The sequence below is a fragment of the Vipera berus genome (genome assembly GCF_964194415.1).
Source record: "Vipera berus genome assembly, chromosome: 5".
NCBI lineage: Eukaryota > Metazoa > Chordata > Lepidosauria > Squamata > Viperidae > Vipera > Vipera berus.
The window spans coordinates 50,598,657-50,614,230 of record NC_138207.1 but is presented as its reverse complement, the minus strand read 5'-3'; the positions used below and the strand labels follow the sequence as shown (position 1 = coordinate 50,614,230).

Here is a 15,574-nt window from a genome sequence, read left to right as displayed (position 1 = left end):
CAGCAGCAAAAGAGTTGAAGAGAAGGGTGCTCCTTTGCTAATGAGTTTGGTAATCAAGGCATCTATTTTCATTTCAAATTGGCTAGATTGGAGAAAATTGCAAGACTAAATGACTAGAGCTAATTAGAATTATAAAAATATTCATCACACTGAAGAATGAGCATTTGGTCTTGATTTTTCTGGTATTTGCATAACGCTACTCTTTAAGGAAGGGCGGCAAAATGGTGATGATAAATTGTCTTCCCCTTAATGAATTGAGCAAACACTATTTCTGTTTTAGCCATCCTTTCATTTAAAGGTGCTTTTACATATTCATAATTTGTAAATGAAGCTAAGTGATTCTGATTCCTTGCATGATTACCATATTCAAAAACTTGCTTCCCCATTACTGTTAAATATTCCTGAACTTGGAGTTAGTTCTTTTAGCAGCATGCATTTTTCCACAGGTCGTCTGTTATTATGCACACTGTGGTGCTCCTTGTCAGATGGCAGCTCTGGGGGGTATACTCACTATTGTCATTCATAACAATATAACAATAATATCCTCCCAGTAGAAAATGAAATCAGGATCAAATATTCAATGAGTCTTGGAAACCTACAGCCACGCCTCTTCTCCAACCACAGTTTGCTCTGTCTTAATAGGCTACTGTTTCATTTTAAGTTTATATTTAATTATCCCAATGCAAATATTGTTTGAGAAGAGGTTTTTCACATAATAGTTCTCTTTATATTACTTTTTCATATATATTTTGTGAAATTCGAACATGTTTATGAGACATTTCCATGAATATTTCCTACTTTAAGCAGATGGCTTTTTCCTACTTCATTTATGAAAAATCCATAGCAATGGCATACATAAATAGATAGATAAATAAATAATAAAATAACAACATCCTCCATTTTTTAGACTGCATAGTTCAAAGGTTCATGCTGGTGACTAATTCTCTTTTCTCTCTCTCTCTCTCTCTCTCTCTCTCTCTCTCTCTCTCTCTCTCTCTCTCTCTCTCTCTCTCTGTGTGTGTGTACATGTTTGTAAACAAAAGACAGTTGGCAGAAACTTCAAGGGTAAGTTTTAATATAGTTGAAATGACTAGCTATATTGCAACTGATTACAAGAGATGTAGGAAAAGATCCAGGATGCAAGCCCAAACTTATATAAAAACATAGGATTTCAGGACAAATAACCTTTTCTTTATATGGTTTACTATAGTATTTTATAGTAATTTTATTAAAGATTACAGTCAAAAAGATAAAAGCAAATAAAATCTGAAAAAGAATAAAAAGTAGGTCAAAACAAACATTGAAAGAAAAATAGAAAAGAAAGAAAAAATAGGAATATAGTAAAGTAACAGAAAAGAAATTTATAAATGACTTCATCTTTTGTCAGAAGTTACTATAATTTATCAACCTCTGATCAAATATAATACATACACTTTATCTATTTATTTATCAAACTTACAATGCTGCCCTATCCCATCTTTTATCTATAAACAAATACATAAAAACTTATTACTTGAACGATGAGGTTCAGAAAAAGGGCTACCAGAGATAAATAAACCAACATTACAATCCTTCCTGTGTGGGGGGGAGAGGGGATGATTCTGTCAGTAAGCATGTGTGGACACAGTTCCATTTACGCAAGCGGTGTGCATATGCGGCCACTGCTCATGCAAATGGAGCATACGTGCATGCACTCGCCAGGTGCTCTTGCAAATAGGGATGTGCATGCACATGCTCACTTGCCATTTTTGTGGCTCAGTTTCAAACAGAGGTTGGGGACCCCTGTTCTAATCATTTTAATTATTAAGACATCAGCCAATATATTTATGTCCAGTGTAGCATCTTTTTCCATCTGATTCTTCTAGCCTGTCATTTTTGAAACTACTTTCAGATCAGTCTCGATCTTGTTAAGTAAAACTTGTTCCTCTTTCATCATATCTTTGATATAGTCTATTTACAGAGACAATCTTAAATTAATTTCTGGTGCCATTATTCAAAAATAACCTTCATTTTGTATTAGGATGTCAAATTCAATTGCTCTCCTTTAGTTTCTGGTTCCTTCTTCAAAGTCTCATCCTGTATCGCTACAGACCCAGACAGACTCAGAAATACAATAGTAAGCAATAATATTCTCTGCTGCCAAAGCAATTTCAATGAACCTTCCACTGCAGCTTAGCACAATATTTCCATATTATGTATCAGCCACTTAAAACTACTGATTTTATACTGTGAAACTACTATTACGTTCAGGACTGTCTTTAAGTGCACTGGACATCTCTTGCTAACCTGAAAAAAAGTATTCAGAAGACCCTATATCTTTATTTAGTCTTGCAATTACTTTTTCACCAGTAATGTTCACAATTCAATAATTAATGAGACTAGCATGATTTAACCCTTAAATTAATCAGAGATTGTGACTTCTATATTGTCTCAAATTCCTCATTGAAACATTCTATAGAATATCTTCCTTATAGCTTACATGGCAAATATGTGAACTATGCTGATATTTGTGGAGAGAAAGGAAAGCATATACTTTGCTCCTGCCATCAGTTTGTTCCTGAATTTTAGATTTCCAAACTGCCACTAGCCAATATCAAAGATAAACTGGCCTGTCTAAAGGACCATTGAGGCATGAAAGCTTTGTCTATCCAAAAGCTTTGTAGGTTTATTTTTCATCTACAATTGTTCTTAACTTTTTGTTAAGAAAGATGGTTCCCTTTGTGTAGTCCACAATGACTAACTTCTGAACTTCACAATCGTTTGGGATCAATACTCTTATCCCTTCATTTTTGAACTCTTGAAGTGGCTGCAAATTAGATCTCAGAGGAGCCTATAACCTGATTTGCACAAAAGCGAGACATGAATATTTAAATGCTTTAATATCCATTATGGAAAGTTTGAACGTACTGTAAAGCTGTTTAGCTTTATATCAATCTTTGAAGGAGTTGTGCTTTTCAGGACCTATACTGGGCACATTTATATTTAGATTATTTTCTTATTTAAGCTGCAGATACAGGGAATGAATAGTTTTTACTCTCTTATAAGATCTATAGCAAACTGGAAAAAAATGCATCTTTCAATTGCATGTCATGGATTATTTCAGCTATAATATTTCTTCAAAGCAATTTCAGATGAATTGAGAAAAGCTGAAACTATTTTATGTGGAATCTGCATTGTTAGGAACATATATCATATATTAGATTTTGCCTATTTTTATCTTATATTTGTTTCTAGTTTTGCTCCTAATTATCTGCTGATTCATTTTTATCCAGAAAGCTGCTTCCTTTGGTTAGGATTCCAAGGCCCCCAAATCCTTTCAAATAATCAGACAAGACATAATTGTGGGATATTGTGAAGTATGCACTTCTTAACCCACTGCCAGCCATCTAGTTCCTATTATTATCCCTTCAAGTTAGTGTTTTTCCTTGATCCCAGGCCTGGAACATGTTTTTGTAACTGCCAATACATAGTTTCTCCAAGGTCATTTCTGTAGTTTTCTGTATCTACATGCCCCTTTTTGGCTGAGGCTGGTATGTTTCATTTTGCCTTGAGTGATGTACTTTTAAAATCTGTTTCAGAGTTTGATAACAACTTGTTTTCCTATATATTTTCCCCCCAACAGCTTCAGTCAGCTAAGCAAAACTGTTATGCTATTTAACAAGAGGCTTTGGTCATCAAAGATGTTTTTCAATAGCTATACCCTGTCATTTGGTGAACATGTAAAACAGCCAAAACGTTTTGGATGCATTAATTCAGATGATTTTAAAAGTTAAAGTACAGTTGGAACCAGAGATTTTTCTTTTGAGACTAACAGGCATGCAACTAGAAAAAAAAAAGTCATGGAACTTTGTTTTTATGTATGGCAACTCTGGTGAGACTATTATATACAGAAAAGTGGAAAGGATTGACACTACCTACAACAGAGGAATGATTACTAAAGATGATGGAAGTTGCAGAGGTGGCCAAATTATCCTCTTTGTTTAGAGAAGAAAAAATATCTACATTTATGGTAAACTGAAAACCCCTTACAGAAAATCCTTGACTTATTATTATGCTTTAGTCCAGAATTACAGTTGTAAGTAGTGCCAGTAGTGAAGCAGGTTACCATGTGACTGTGCCCAATTTTACAATCTTTTTTGCAGGGATCATTAAGTGAATGTGGCCGTTGTTAAGCAAATGCCATAGCTGTCAAGGTAGCCCATTATCACAACAGGGTTTGGGGTTTTTTTTGCCAGAAACTGGAAGTAAATACCAGTTTCTAGCAAAAAAAAAAAACCCTCATAAATTGCAGTCATGTGAAGCAAATAGTTATAAATGTGGGCCAGCTGCTGAATGCTCAAATGGCAATCAGACGACCATGTCAGGAGCCTGTGTGTCTATGGCCATTGAAACAAGCAAGCTAGTGCTTATATACAGTATGTTAGACTGTTTCTTGCTCTACAATCTTCGTCCTATATCTATGCCTGGAAAATTCAGCCTGCCTAATCTCTCTCTTTCTTTTTTCTTGGGAATGAGAAGAACTGTTGGGGCCCTTCGTTCTCTCTGAGGTTTTCTTGCAGATGTTTCATTACCAAATAAGTAAACTAATGGACTACTAGCACTGATGATGTTATCTAGTTTGGTAATGAAATGTCTGCAAGAAAACCACTAAAGTCAGAGGACCAAGGACCCCACAGTTCAGTGCTGAGCAACAAATATTCTCTTCTAAAAAGGAGAACTACAAGACAAGTTGCTTTAAGTCCTTCTTCCCTTGCTATAGCCAGTAGCTGGACACTTTAGAGTTCTAAAGATAGCCCATCCCACCTCCTTCATAACTTTTCTTTGCCTCATTTTGGACTAGAGTTTATGTTTTATCTGCCACATAGGTTAGGTTAGGTTAGGTTATATGTTATGTTATGGATGATAAGAGGAAGTATCAGAACATTCCAGTCTGGGCGCTAGCATATACAGAATATTGGATTCCAAGCTTCTGTTTGATGAACAATGTCTTCATATTTATAGCTTCCTAATTCTCTTATTTGGTCTGCTTTGGAATGAACAGTTGTGAATCTGATTGCTGTACTTCACACAAAGCCCTGACAAACAAGACAAAATGTCTTCTTTTAGACGGTTTTTTGAAATTTTACTTGATATGGAAAGCTTCTGTTTTACATTCTAATTTCTATCATTTTAAAATTGTTTTCCATGCAATGCATCTTTAGTTTAGAACATTTGTTAGGTATGCAATTTTTCTCTGGCTGATATAAATGTATTACAAAACTAACTATATTTTGTTGAGGCATAAAAATATTTGGAGAAAGTTTTCATTTTTAAGTAATTTTCCTTATGCTTCTTCATACATATCATCTATTTTACTGTCATCTTCTAGGTACATATAGATATTATGCAATCTAAAAAGCCATGATCAAATCATACCCAGAATTATACTTTCAAATTGGGGCTCTGGTTACTGGAAATACTTTGCTAGGATGAAGATTGAATACCATGTGTCATAATGGCAGGTCGCTGAATTAGACTTTAAATATATATGTTTTTCATGATAGACAAATTCAGGGTCTTTCGGATTGTCTGTTATTAATTATGGTATTCTTATGCTCTTCAGTTAGTTCTTAAACTGTAATATAGAGTCTTAATATACACAACATATTCATTTCCATATTTTAAAATAAAACATTACAGATTTTGCAGAATAAAATCTGATCAGTTTGTCAATAACAATGTTTTACTGTAATAATTTTACTTCTTATGTTTTAACCTCTATTCCCTTAAAAATATTTCATATTGAACCATATCTTTCACACAAAATATGATAAATGTTAAATATGGGATGAATGGAACCTGGCAAGGCCAGGAAAAGGAAGGAAAGTATTTGGGAAAAGGAGCTTTTCATGGCAAAACTATTAATTTCAATCATGTAATGACCCAAAGAGCTTTGGCTAATGGGAGGTTTAAAAATGTTAATAAATGAATCTTTTTAACGAAATCAGGTTTCTGCTAGATGCTTACTTGAAAGCATATTTGAAGGCTATAGTGACTAGACTCCATTATAAATCTCCATAGATAGATAACTTTGAGCTAACCTTATATGTGGGTTTCCTATGTTACCAGATTTCTTCTAAAATACAGACTTCTTTTTTTGAAAAGAATATTACAAAACATATTGGTATGCATGGACCCAGTGGATCATTCAACAGTTCCCTTTAAGAAGTAGATGAATTGTGCACATGGGAATTGAGATTTAAAACAGATTATATCTATCAGAAAGCAATGCATCTTGAACAAACAACAAATTGATTTGCTTTAGCATCAGACTGCATACTGTCCCCTCTGCCTTATATAAGATGGCACATTCCCCAATTATTCAGGTTGACTGACACTTAAAACAGGTCAATCAGCCGTATTGACTCTCTTTTACTATAACAAATAAGACCAAATTTATTCTTGTCCTTTCTGGAAAGTGGATGAAACTTCAAAGAAGAGATAAAGAACATATCAATCTTCATTTGATCTTTTCACCAAGGACAACCAATGGTCTAAGGTCATCTTTTGCCTGTGAGTGATACCCATGGCAACGCAGCTTTTAAAAATGCATTTAATTGCTGTTTGATCTCACCACTATGATTAACACAGAAATGTTTAAGTCAATTACATATTTTCTAAAAATATTGTTTTGTTCTTGATTCATGTTCAAGAAAAGAAGATACAAGATTCATTTTTTCTGTTGTTTTATACAAACACATTTGAATTATAATATTAATGTTATTATTTGCAAAAGGACATCGTTATCTACTGGTTTTTGCAATCACAATGCATTAAGAAAGTTTTTCCCATCTGATACCTTACAAATGGGGCTGATCCTCATACAAGGTCAGTCCAATATATTAAAAACACCCTGGGTTGGGAAATGCTATATAGAGAAATAGGTTCATACTATCCTTGCAAATGTATCGCTTGTTATTACAGTCTCTTTGGATATCACCATAATACTCAAAACTATCAATATAGATAATGTAGATATTATGTTTACCAATAGTTAAAATGTCTGACAGTTTATTTCTTTAAATTTAAAAATAAATTCAATAGACATGGTACTATCCTTGCATTAAATATTACATTGGAAAGAGATTTCCAATATACTTTGTGTATCCCAGTAAGCCTCTTTTCTCTGCTATGGTAAGCTGTAATGGTATGTGGAAATAGCTATGAGAGACAGGGAGAAGAACCACCATCAAAGTTGGGTAAGAGGCAGTGTAGCCTGCAAAAGAAATGTAGTTATGACAAACATCTTAGAAGGAATCCTCCCTAATTTCTAAACCTGCAAACGTGATGGGAGGGAAATGTACTTTTGTGAGATTCGTTAATGTTACCCTACAATAAAGTATAATTGGATATACTTCCTGTTTGGACTATCTTGCAAGGCTAACATATCCAAAATAACCTCTTTCAATCTGTTGAGATTATATACTCTTGACAATACTTAATACTAAATGGTACTGGTACTGTTCCTTTGATCTTCAAAGATTAAATATTGTAAACAAACAAGCAAGCAGTTTTGGCTTCTATGTTATTCACCAAACTGGAGCCATGACAAACTCTAAATCAATAAGCCCACATGTGAAACCTCTTGAATTTCTTCATCTATCATCATCAAGTGAAGTGGGGGGGGGGGAAATCTGTCTCTTAATATTTTGCTTCTTCAGCAGAATTTTGAGTGAAGTATTTGAACCATATAAGAGTTTTAGCAAGACATTCCAACCCAGAGTCAACATATCCCAAAGGAAACATCTTGACAGGTACATCACATATCAAATCCAATTCTTACAGATGCTTTTTATAAGCATAACCACAATTGATTTTTTTTCTTTTTTGCTTTCTAGCTTAAAAACAACATCAGTCCATTCAGCAACATCAAATGGTACAGTTTTGACATTTGGCCTGGTATGGTAAAGCCATTTAATATGGTTATCTATCTGAAAATATCATCATTGCATCATTAGATAATTAACAATATATTTCTGATGTACCTATGCATTATATAATAGAATGTTTACAAATTAGTTAAATCATGTAGGTATGAAATATTTGTGTGATTGTGGTACAGGACAGCAAAAAAAAATATCAATACCTTTTGCTAAATGAGCATTAATGAAGTTTATTCACCAAGAACAAAAATTCAGTATAAATTTTGCAAACATACAGACACTTAAAGAATAACTTCAGAATCTATCATTCATATGCCTTACATTCTCTATGTCCTTGGCGCTGCTCACAATTCCCTTATATCTGCTCTCCAGACAGAATAAAGATGAAATTATTAAGATTATTAAGATTCCTAATGAATATGTCTAGAAAAAAACATTTCTGTGAAAACATTTTTAATCTTTTTCTCTTCTAAATCTATAGACCATTAATATCAGAGTTTAAATGGTTCGCAGTTCAATACAGTCACAGGAATCAAATATTCACAAATAACATATAAGAAAAGAAAAAAAGTGATCTTCTGTCCTCTGCTTAGTTTTAAAGTTCTATGTGTTACTAGTTTCAGAGGTATTTCCTTATCTAAACAGAGAAACAGAATGATGATGGGTGAGCAAAAAAGCAGTGGGAGTGGGAATGACCTCCAATGTCTTCCCAATTTCCCCATTGAGTTTCCTGGTGGGAAGCTAGTAGTGAGCATCAGAAATCCTTCCTTCCTTCCCTCCTTCCTTTCTTCTCTCCCTCTCTCCTTCCCTCCGCCCTACCCCTTCTTGTCTTCCCTCTTCACCTCCCTTCATCACTGTTTTCCTTCCTTCCTTCCTTCCTTCCTTCCTTCCTTCCTTCCTTCCTTCCTTCCTTCCTTCCTTCCTTCCCTTACTTAGTCTCTTCCCTCCCTCTCTTGACTATTTGATGGCTTCGCCATTTACTTTGTGAGAAGCTTGCAGGGAAAAACTAACTGGACATTGCAAATCCAAGGTCAGCAGGTAAGTAAGTGGCTGCTGCCAATTGGGGGAGGAATAAAAGAGTATGTAGGGTTGTGAGTCAGGAACAGTATTTGGGGTTACACAAAATTTGTTGCATGGGTTGGGAAGAGTGTTTGAACCAGAGATGCCACACAGGTCAGTGAGGGCATGTGATTGGACATCATAGTTCAGGAAAGTTACCTGGGGTGCATGAGAGTTCTGTATAGGTTGGGTAAGGTATGCAGGGGATGGTATAAGTTAAAAAGAAAGAATGGGTGTTGCTAGGGTTTGTGACAAGTGCCACACCAATAGGGGATGGCATCAGAGGCAGCATGTATCAAGAAACGTGTGGGGGTGCAGAGAGGTGCTTCTTGGGTTGGAGAAGGCACATGGAAGGTGGCACAAGTTGAGAAAGGAGGAGGGGGGGTTGGGCCAGGCTGGGAAAAATGTGTGGAGGAGAATGGCATAGGCCAGGAAGGGTGCAAGGGAGTTTCTTCCTCCCTGTTCCTTTTTCTCTTCCTTCACCTTTCCTTTTCATTTACAGCAGGCAGGAATATGGCGGTGGCTGCTGGGTGGGTGGGTGAGTGGGTGGGTGGGTGGGTGGGTGGGTGACTGAGTGAGTGAGTGAGTGAGTGAGTGATTGTTAGACTAGCTGGGAAAGTGTAAAATGAAGTTTACATGACCACAGCAGCATCCACTAGTACTGAAGCAGCCACAAATTTCCCAAATTTCATTCTCTCTGGAGTTATGAGTCCTGGTTTCTGGACATATTCTGTTAATTAGCTCATCTGTTTCAGTTAGCATATCTTGGTTCAAAAACTGTTGTCCTCTGATGCACTGTTCACCCAGTTAAGAGTCGTTATATCAAGAATTTTAGGACTATATAGATGCACAGGCCCATAAAAAATGGGACTTTGGAGAATTAATATTTCTATTTATATCCCTGCTAAATGCTTGAGGGGAAAATCGCCCATAATGTGCTTCATAATCTTAATTGCTTCTATTAGCTCAGTCATCCAGTATGAATCTTTACTGCTTAACTATATTGTTAATAGATAAAAAGACTATAGAAGGAATTAGACAGAACACCTTATGGAAAATTAACAGATAAATGACATTATACGTTTTTACTCTAACAACGTTTTATAACTATTTTTCAGAATGTGCTATCTTAGGCACATCCTGAATATGTAAGTATATTGCTTTCTCCAATAAAATCATTAATGTCTTTGTGCCAAAGAATATTTTGTATGAGAGAGATGCATTGCAAATTGTATTATAGTGTCAATACTTCTGGGACAACCTAATTCACATCAAAGTAAGTGACTTCCAAAAATAGAGCAACCAATGAGACTGTAGGTTTCTTCTTCCCCACACTGCAATGATACATTCTAATAGCATAAATCCAAATTGAGAAATTATGTATAGATGGGATCTGCATAGTTCAAAGGAAGACATAACCTGTTGTGGTTGCAGCAGGTAACCAGGTTGCCTTCCTGGGAATATTTAAAACCAGGCTCATAACTGTCCAGCCTTTTAGAACAAACTCTATTGGGTTGCAAAATGATAATACAAAAAACTGTGTGTGCCTTGCACCTTGCATTAAAAGCATTTTTTTCATCTTTGCCATAAGCTAAATGGTCACTGCTACTATGAAACTATGAGCATGTTTTTCTCTTTCTGTTTGATGTTGCATTGAAAATACACCCAAGAGAATTTGTTATTGGCTTATGAAACCTGACTTGGTTGGGTGCCACAAACCTGGAATTTGACATCAAAACAAAGAACTATAGTCCTGTTAGTTTCACTTCTTTTGTGCAAAGAGAGAGGAATGAAACAAGAGTAAATGGGCCTCACAACATCAGCAGACTACTTGTACACAGGAAAGAAAAATAAGTCATGAATATTGATTTATCATGCCTGAATAAAATTACCTAATGAAAAAGTATGAAAGTCCAAGCCCTGAAGAGGGATATATGGGAATAAGATAACAGTTGTTGCTAGCAGTATGTGTAATGCTAAACTACCATTTGGTATTGCATTTGAAATGGAGCTTGGGTATGTGTCCAAGGAGAAGGGCATGTACCTTTTGGTCAATGCTGTATGCTAGAATCCAGTCTTCTTGCTTAGGATGGAAGAGCAGACTCTGGATGTAGAAGCTGAGTCGATATTTTTGATAGGTGGCTCCTTCATCATTACTGATGAGTATGCTACTTTCAATCTCAGGATCACTTAAGAGCATTATCTATAAAAAAGTAGGAAAAGTTAAAGAAAGTCTACTAATTTAATAAGAATTGAAATTACTATCATGCGTATATAACACATATTTATGTAAGATTTTCACACCAGGAATTCTGGTACCAAACCACAATCACACATTAAATGCTAAGCAGGGTTTGGCAGTGCATCATCTGCAGGTGCCTAATGAGACGTTCCACTCTTCAAATATCACTAAAATCTCTTGAGAATTTATTTAAGAGTCTCAAAATGTCAGAAATTCTCATGTGAGAAAGCTGAAATCTCACAACATCTCTTTAAAAGATCATGAAATTTTGATGCTGTCATGATGGCATAGACACTTGCTATAATGTACAAAAGGTTGCCAGGCAGAATCATATATTAACTTCTTTTGAACAGATGAGTGTTGTTAAAAGAAAGCCAGATGGCATCATTAATTTATTTTTCAAATTTGTAGCCACACACGCTCAGCAGAGCCAAACTACTAACTGAGAAAACTAAGACCAACACAATCATTTTTCATTTAGGATATAGGAATCCCCGCAAGCTAAGAGATAACCATACATGATTCAAACATACAGGCCAATATAATCAGATGAATTTTCTAATTCTGTTTAAAAACAAATCCTTTTGAACTTAGAGATTTTACTCACATGCATAACTCAGTAGAGCAAAGAGAATACAGAACAGCATAAATGATTTGCCATTATTTTATAAATTGTTCAAATTAAATGAATACTTAAAATGTAGAACTTTACATGTGAAAGTGTAGAAGAATTACAGTAAAATGAAATTATAAAATGAGTGCACAGATATCAGCCACTCATCCCAGTGAAATGACCAGTCTAGGTGCCAGTGAAATAACCCATCTCAGCAGAAAAAATATGCAACATATGAACTATTAAATATACATATTTGAGGTAGTGGAGTCCAGGGTATGCTAAAGAAATTAAGATAAATTTGGAGGAGGAGGAGGAGGAGGAGGAGGAGGAGGAGGAGGAGGAGGAGGAGGAGGAGGAGGAGGAGGAGGAGTAATTAAAGCTGCATCCATTATTGATGTGTGACCCTGTCTTGACTTTTTTAACTATACACTGCAAACATGCCTGGATTAAGGGTTACCATTTGAAGACACTTGTTTTGTGTTTTAATTATGCTTGTGTAATAGCTCTCATAAAGATAGCTTATCTAAGAACTAATCTTTGCCTTGCTAGCTTTCAAATTCAAGTGACTGGTCATACCTCTACTGCTAATGACTTAGGCGAGGTGAGGAGTTATGTGTATAGAATTTGGAACGAAGCAGCAGGCACTAAAGCAGCCTAGGGCCCAGTGAGAGAACCATTATGGATCTGACTGACGCTGAAGATTAACTAGAGCGTAAACTATAGAAGAAAACATTACATCAAGGGACAACTGAATTCAATCGTGGAGCAGTTCTGACTGATGGTAAATATCTCTTATTTTATATATAGTTTTCTCTGGCATGAAAAATCAAAGGCTCCTGTCACAATTTCTTGGTAGTATTAGCTGTATTCCTTGCACATAGCATCAGGTTTTGTGGGATAATCCTGGTCTGGTAAAGCCACAACTGGACAAAAGTTGACACTACCAGTGTTTTGATAGTAAATTCCACACAATTGCTGACTATTTCCAGACAGGTAGATACTAGACCAAGCAAGATCAAAATTCCAAGATCAAATTCAAGATCTATTTATTTGGTGAAACTGCATCTCTCTCTCTCTCTCTCTTTATCTATCTATCTATCTATTTATCTATCTACGCATACATGGAGAAAGAGAGAGAGAGAGAGAGAGAGATGGGAGAGGGAGGGAGAGAAATAGAGAGAGAGAGAGACCAAACCATATTCTGCCTTTGTTTGTTTTTTATTAAACTAATTCTGAAAAGCAAATTATTAGGTTGGGTTTTGGTAGTATGTTTGTGTGTGTATGCATGCGCATGCATGTGTGCACACACACTGATGTTTGAAGATTCTCTTGAGAAATCTATATCTAATGTGGGTCAATTAATATTTATGATATTCAGGAAAAGCAACTGTCTGACATAATTTAATAATGTATGTGCATACATATCCACTGATTTCACACACAAGTGATGTTAATATAAAAATAGTACCACATATTGGGTTCTGGTCTGCTGCTTAGATCTGTGCATGTATGTGTACTCTGGGATGCATGTAGGTCCAACTGATATTGAGATTCAGGATGCTTTTATATACTGTATGTAGCATGCCAGACAAACAGACTGACAGACAGATATTCTATGCCTTTGAGGAAGGTGTTGAGCTCTTTTTATGCACTGTTGGGGCATGGTTGATGCAGCCCATAGTTCATTTTTTACTTAAAAGGCATGCTTTAACTTCTTGGTTCTGACCTTAACATGTTTGCAGCAGTTTTTGTTTAGCACTTCAAATGAAAAAAAGTAGAACTGCTTTGTTGAGCAAGGGATATGTATGACTCATAACTGATTACTATTTTGTTTCAGATGCTAGTGAGTATTGTTGATGTGTATGTAGTTATATTTGGAAAATAAATGTTGGCAGCCAGGAAGGAGATAATTTTCTATGTTCCCAGAGCATTTTTCTTAAGTAACAACTTCCTTCCTTCCTTCCTTCCTTCCTTCCTTCCTTCCTTCCTTCCTTCCTTCCTTCCTTCCTTCCTTCCTTCCTTCTTTCCTTCCATCCTATAGTAGGGTGAAATGAGGCATATTTCTCTATGGTTAGACAATAAAGGTTATGATTTCAATTATATCCAAGGAGATGCATTTTCAAATTCCAGTTCCAACAGAAACCAGAAATGCATCCCAGTATACATGGCAATCACTATTCTTTGACACCTAGGAGAGAATTGCTCAGAATTGGTTCCCATTGATTTTTCAATTACATTTGTCTCCTTCTCCCAATTCATGTTTATGTTTGGGGATTTTCTAGGCCAGCTTTGTTGGGAATCTGGGCATTTTGTTTGGGGATTCATGGTCATGCATGCAGCTTAGAGGAACACTGTGACCATGGCACTAATATGTTAGTAATGCATTCTTTTTTTTTTTTACTGAGTCCACCTCTGAGCATCTGGGACCTACTATCAATCCCACAAGGTGGCAACATATAATTGAAAGGACCAAGAGTACACCTACTTGGTTTGAACATACTGGACAGACAAAAATGAAATGGGCTATCCTTGGATAACCAGGCCCTGTGCCAGAAAGAACTTTATAGGTAGCACTAGCATTGGTAACTGCACCTGCTAAATAATGTAGCTGTCAAAACAGCACTAAAAATAGGTAAAGTCAACTGAGAAATCAAGGAACACAAGGACATCCTGGTCTTCAACAAATGTGACCAATGCAATCTCAGTGCTGTACCCTGGCCTGAAATCCAACTGAAACAAGCCCAGATAATCCACTTCCTCCAAATCCCTCTCCAGTTGCTGCCCAATCACTTCCCCCCAACCTTCCTCACAAAGGAAGTATGGAAACTGGATGAAAACTGTCCAAGGTGCAGAATCCAATGCACAATTCTGTTGATGTAGCTTTACAACAAAGCAGAATTAGCTTATCAAGTTTTGTCTGATCATATGTGGTAAGACTGATATCAGTTTTGCAAATCTGAAACTACAATTCTCCCACCATTACCATTACATTCCAAGAACTTAGGGGTGGGGCTCTTCCTAGCCTCTTGGTCTGCAGCTGTGGTCTATACTATTATCTGATCTTTCATAGGCAATATCTATTCACCCCATCTCCCAAAGTCATTCCCACATAGCATTGCAAAGGTGGAGAAATAAAGATGTTTCGTTACTTTATTGCCACAATGTACGCCTGCTGTCTCTCTTCTTCCAATGAAGCCCTAGGCAATTCTTTTGGAATTTTATTTCCCAGAGCTTCTCAGACAATCAAGGTATACCCCATAATTGGTACAAAGAGAATTGGATGGGGAGGGAGTTTTGTGGGGAGGGAACCAAGCCAGAAATGATCTATTCGTGGTGATAGTAATAACAACACAATTTCCCTGAGACAAAACAGAACCAGCATGGAACATCTGGCATGTGTTAAATTCAAAACAATGCTTATATCACCTTCACTAATCCAGAACATGTAAGCACTGACCCTGCACTGTTCAGTTCCTGATCTGTTCCTAGTTATTCACTGTTGTTGCTTTAATGTAGCCACAGTCTTCATAAACTATCATGTCTTTATTAGCCTCTAGGTTCAGTCCTAGTTGATCTGAGTCTTCAGTTTAGCACCAACAAAAAGAAACTGATTGTGATTGTGAATTAAAGATTAATGGATTCACAATCAGGGAAAAAACCTGATGGGAAAGGGGGTTATCAGACTCTCTTCCCCTTTTAATATGGACTTTCTACAGCAAAATTGAAAAACAAAAG

The 15,574-nt window shown here is 36.1% G+C and overlaps 1 protein-coding gene across 1 annotated transcript in view; it reads right to left on the bottom strand.

Moving 5' to 3' along the window:
* Window positions 1-15,574, bottom strand: part of LOC308668561 (VPS10 domain-containing receptor SorCS3-like) — a gene marked incomplete at its 3' end in the record, with an annotated part of 516,653 nt that overhangs the window by 240,582 nt on the left and 260,497 nt on the right. Inside the window, exon 4 of the mRNA XM_081328566.1 lies at window positions 11,026-11,184. Coding sequence (XP_081184692.1) covers window positions 11,026-11,184 — 159 coding nt within the window. The remainder of the gene's footprint in view (window positions 1-11,025; window positions 11,185-15,574) is intronic.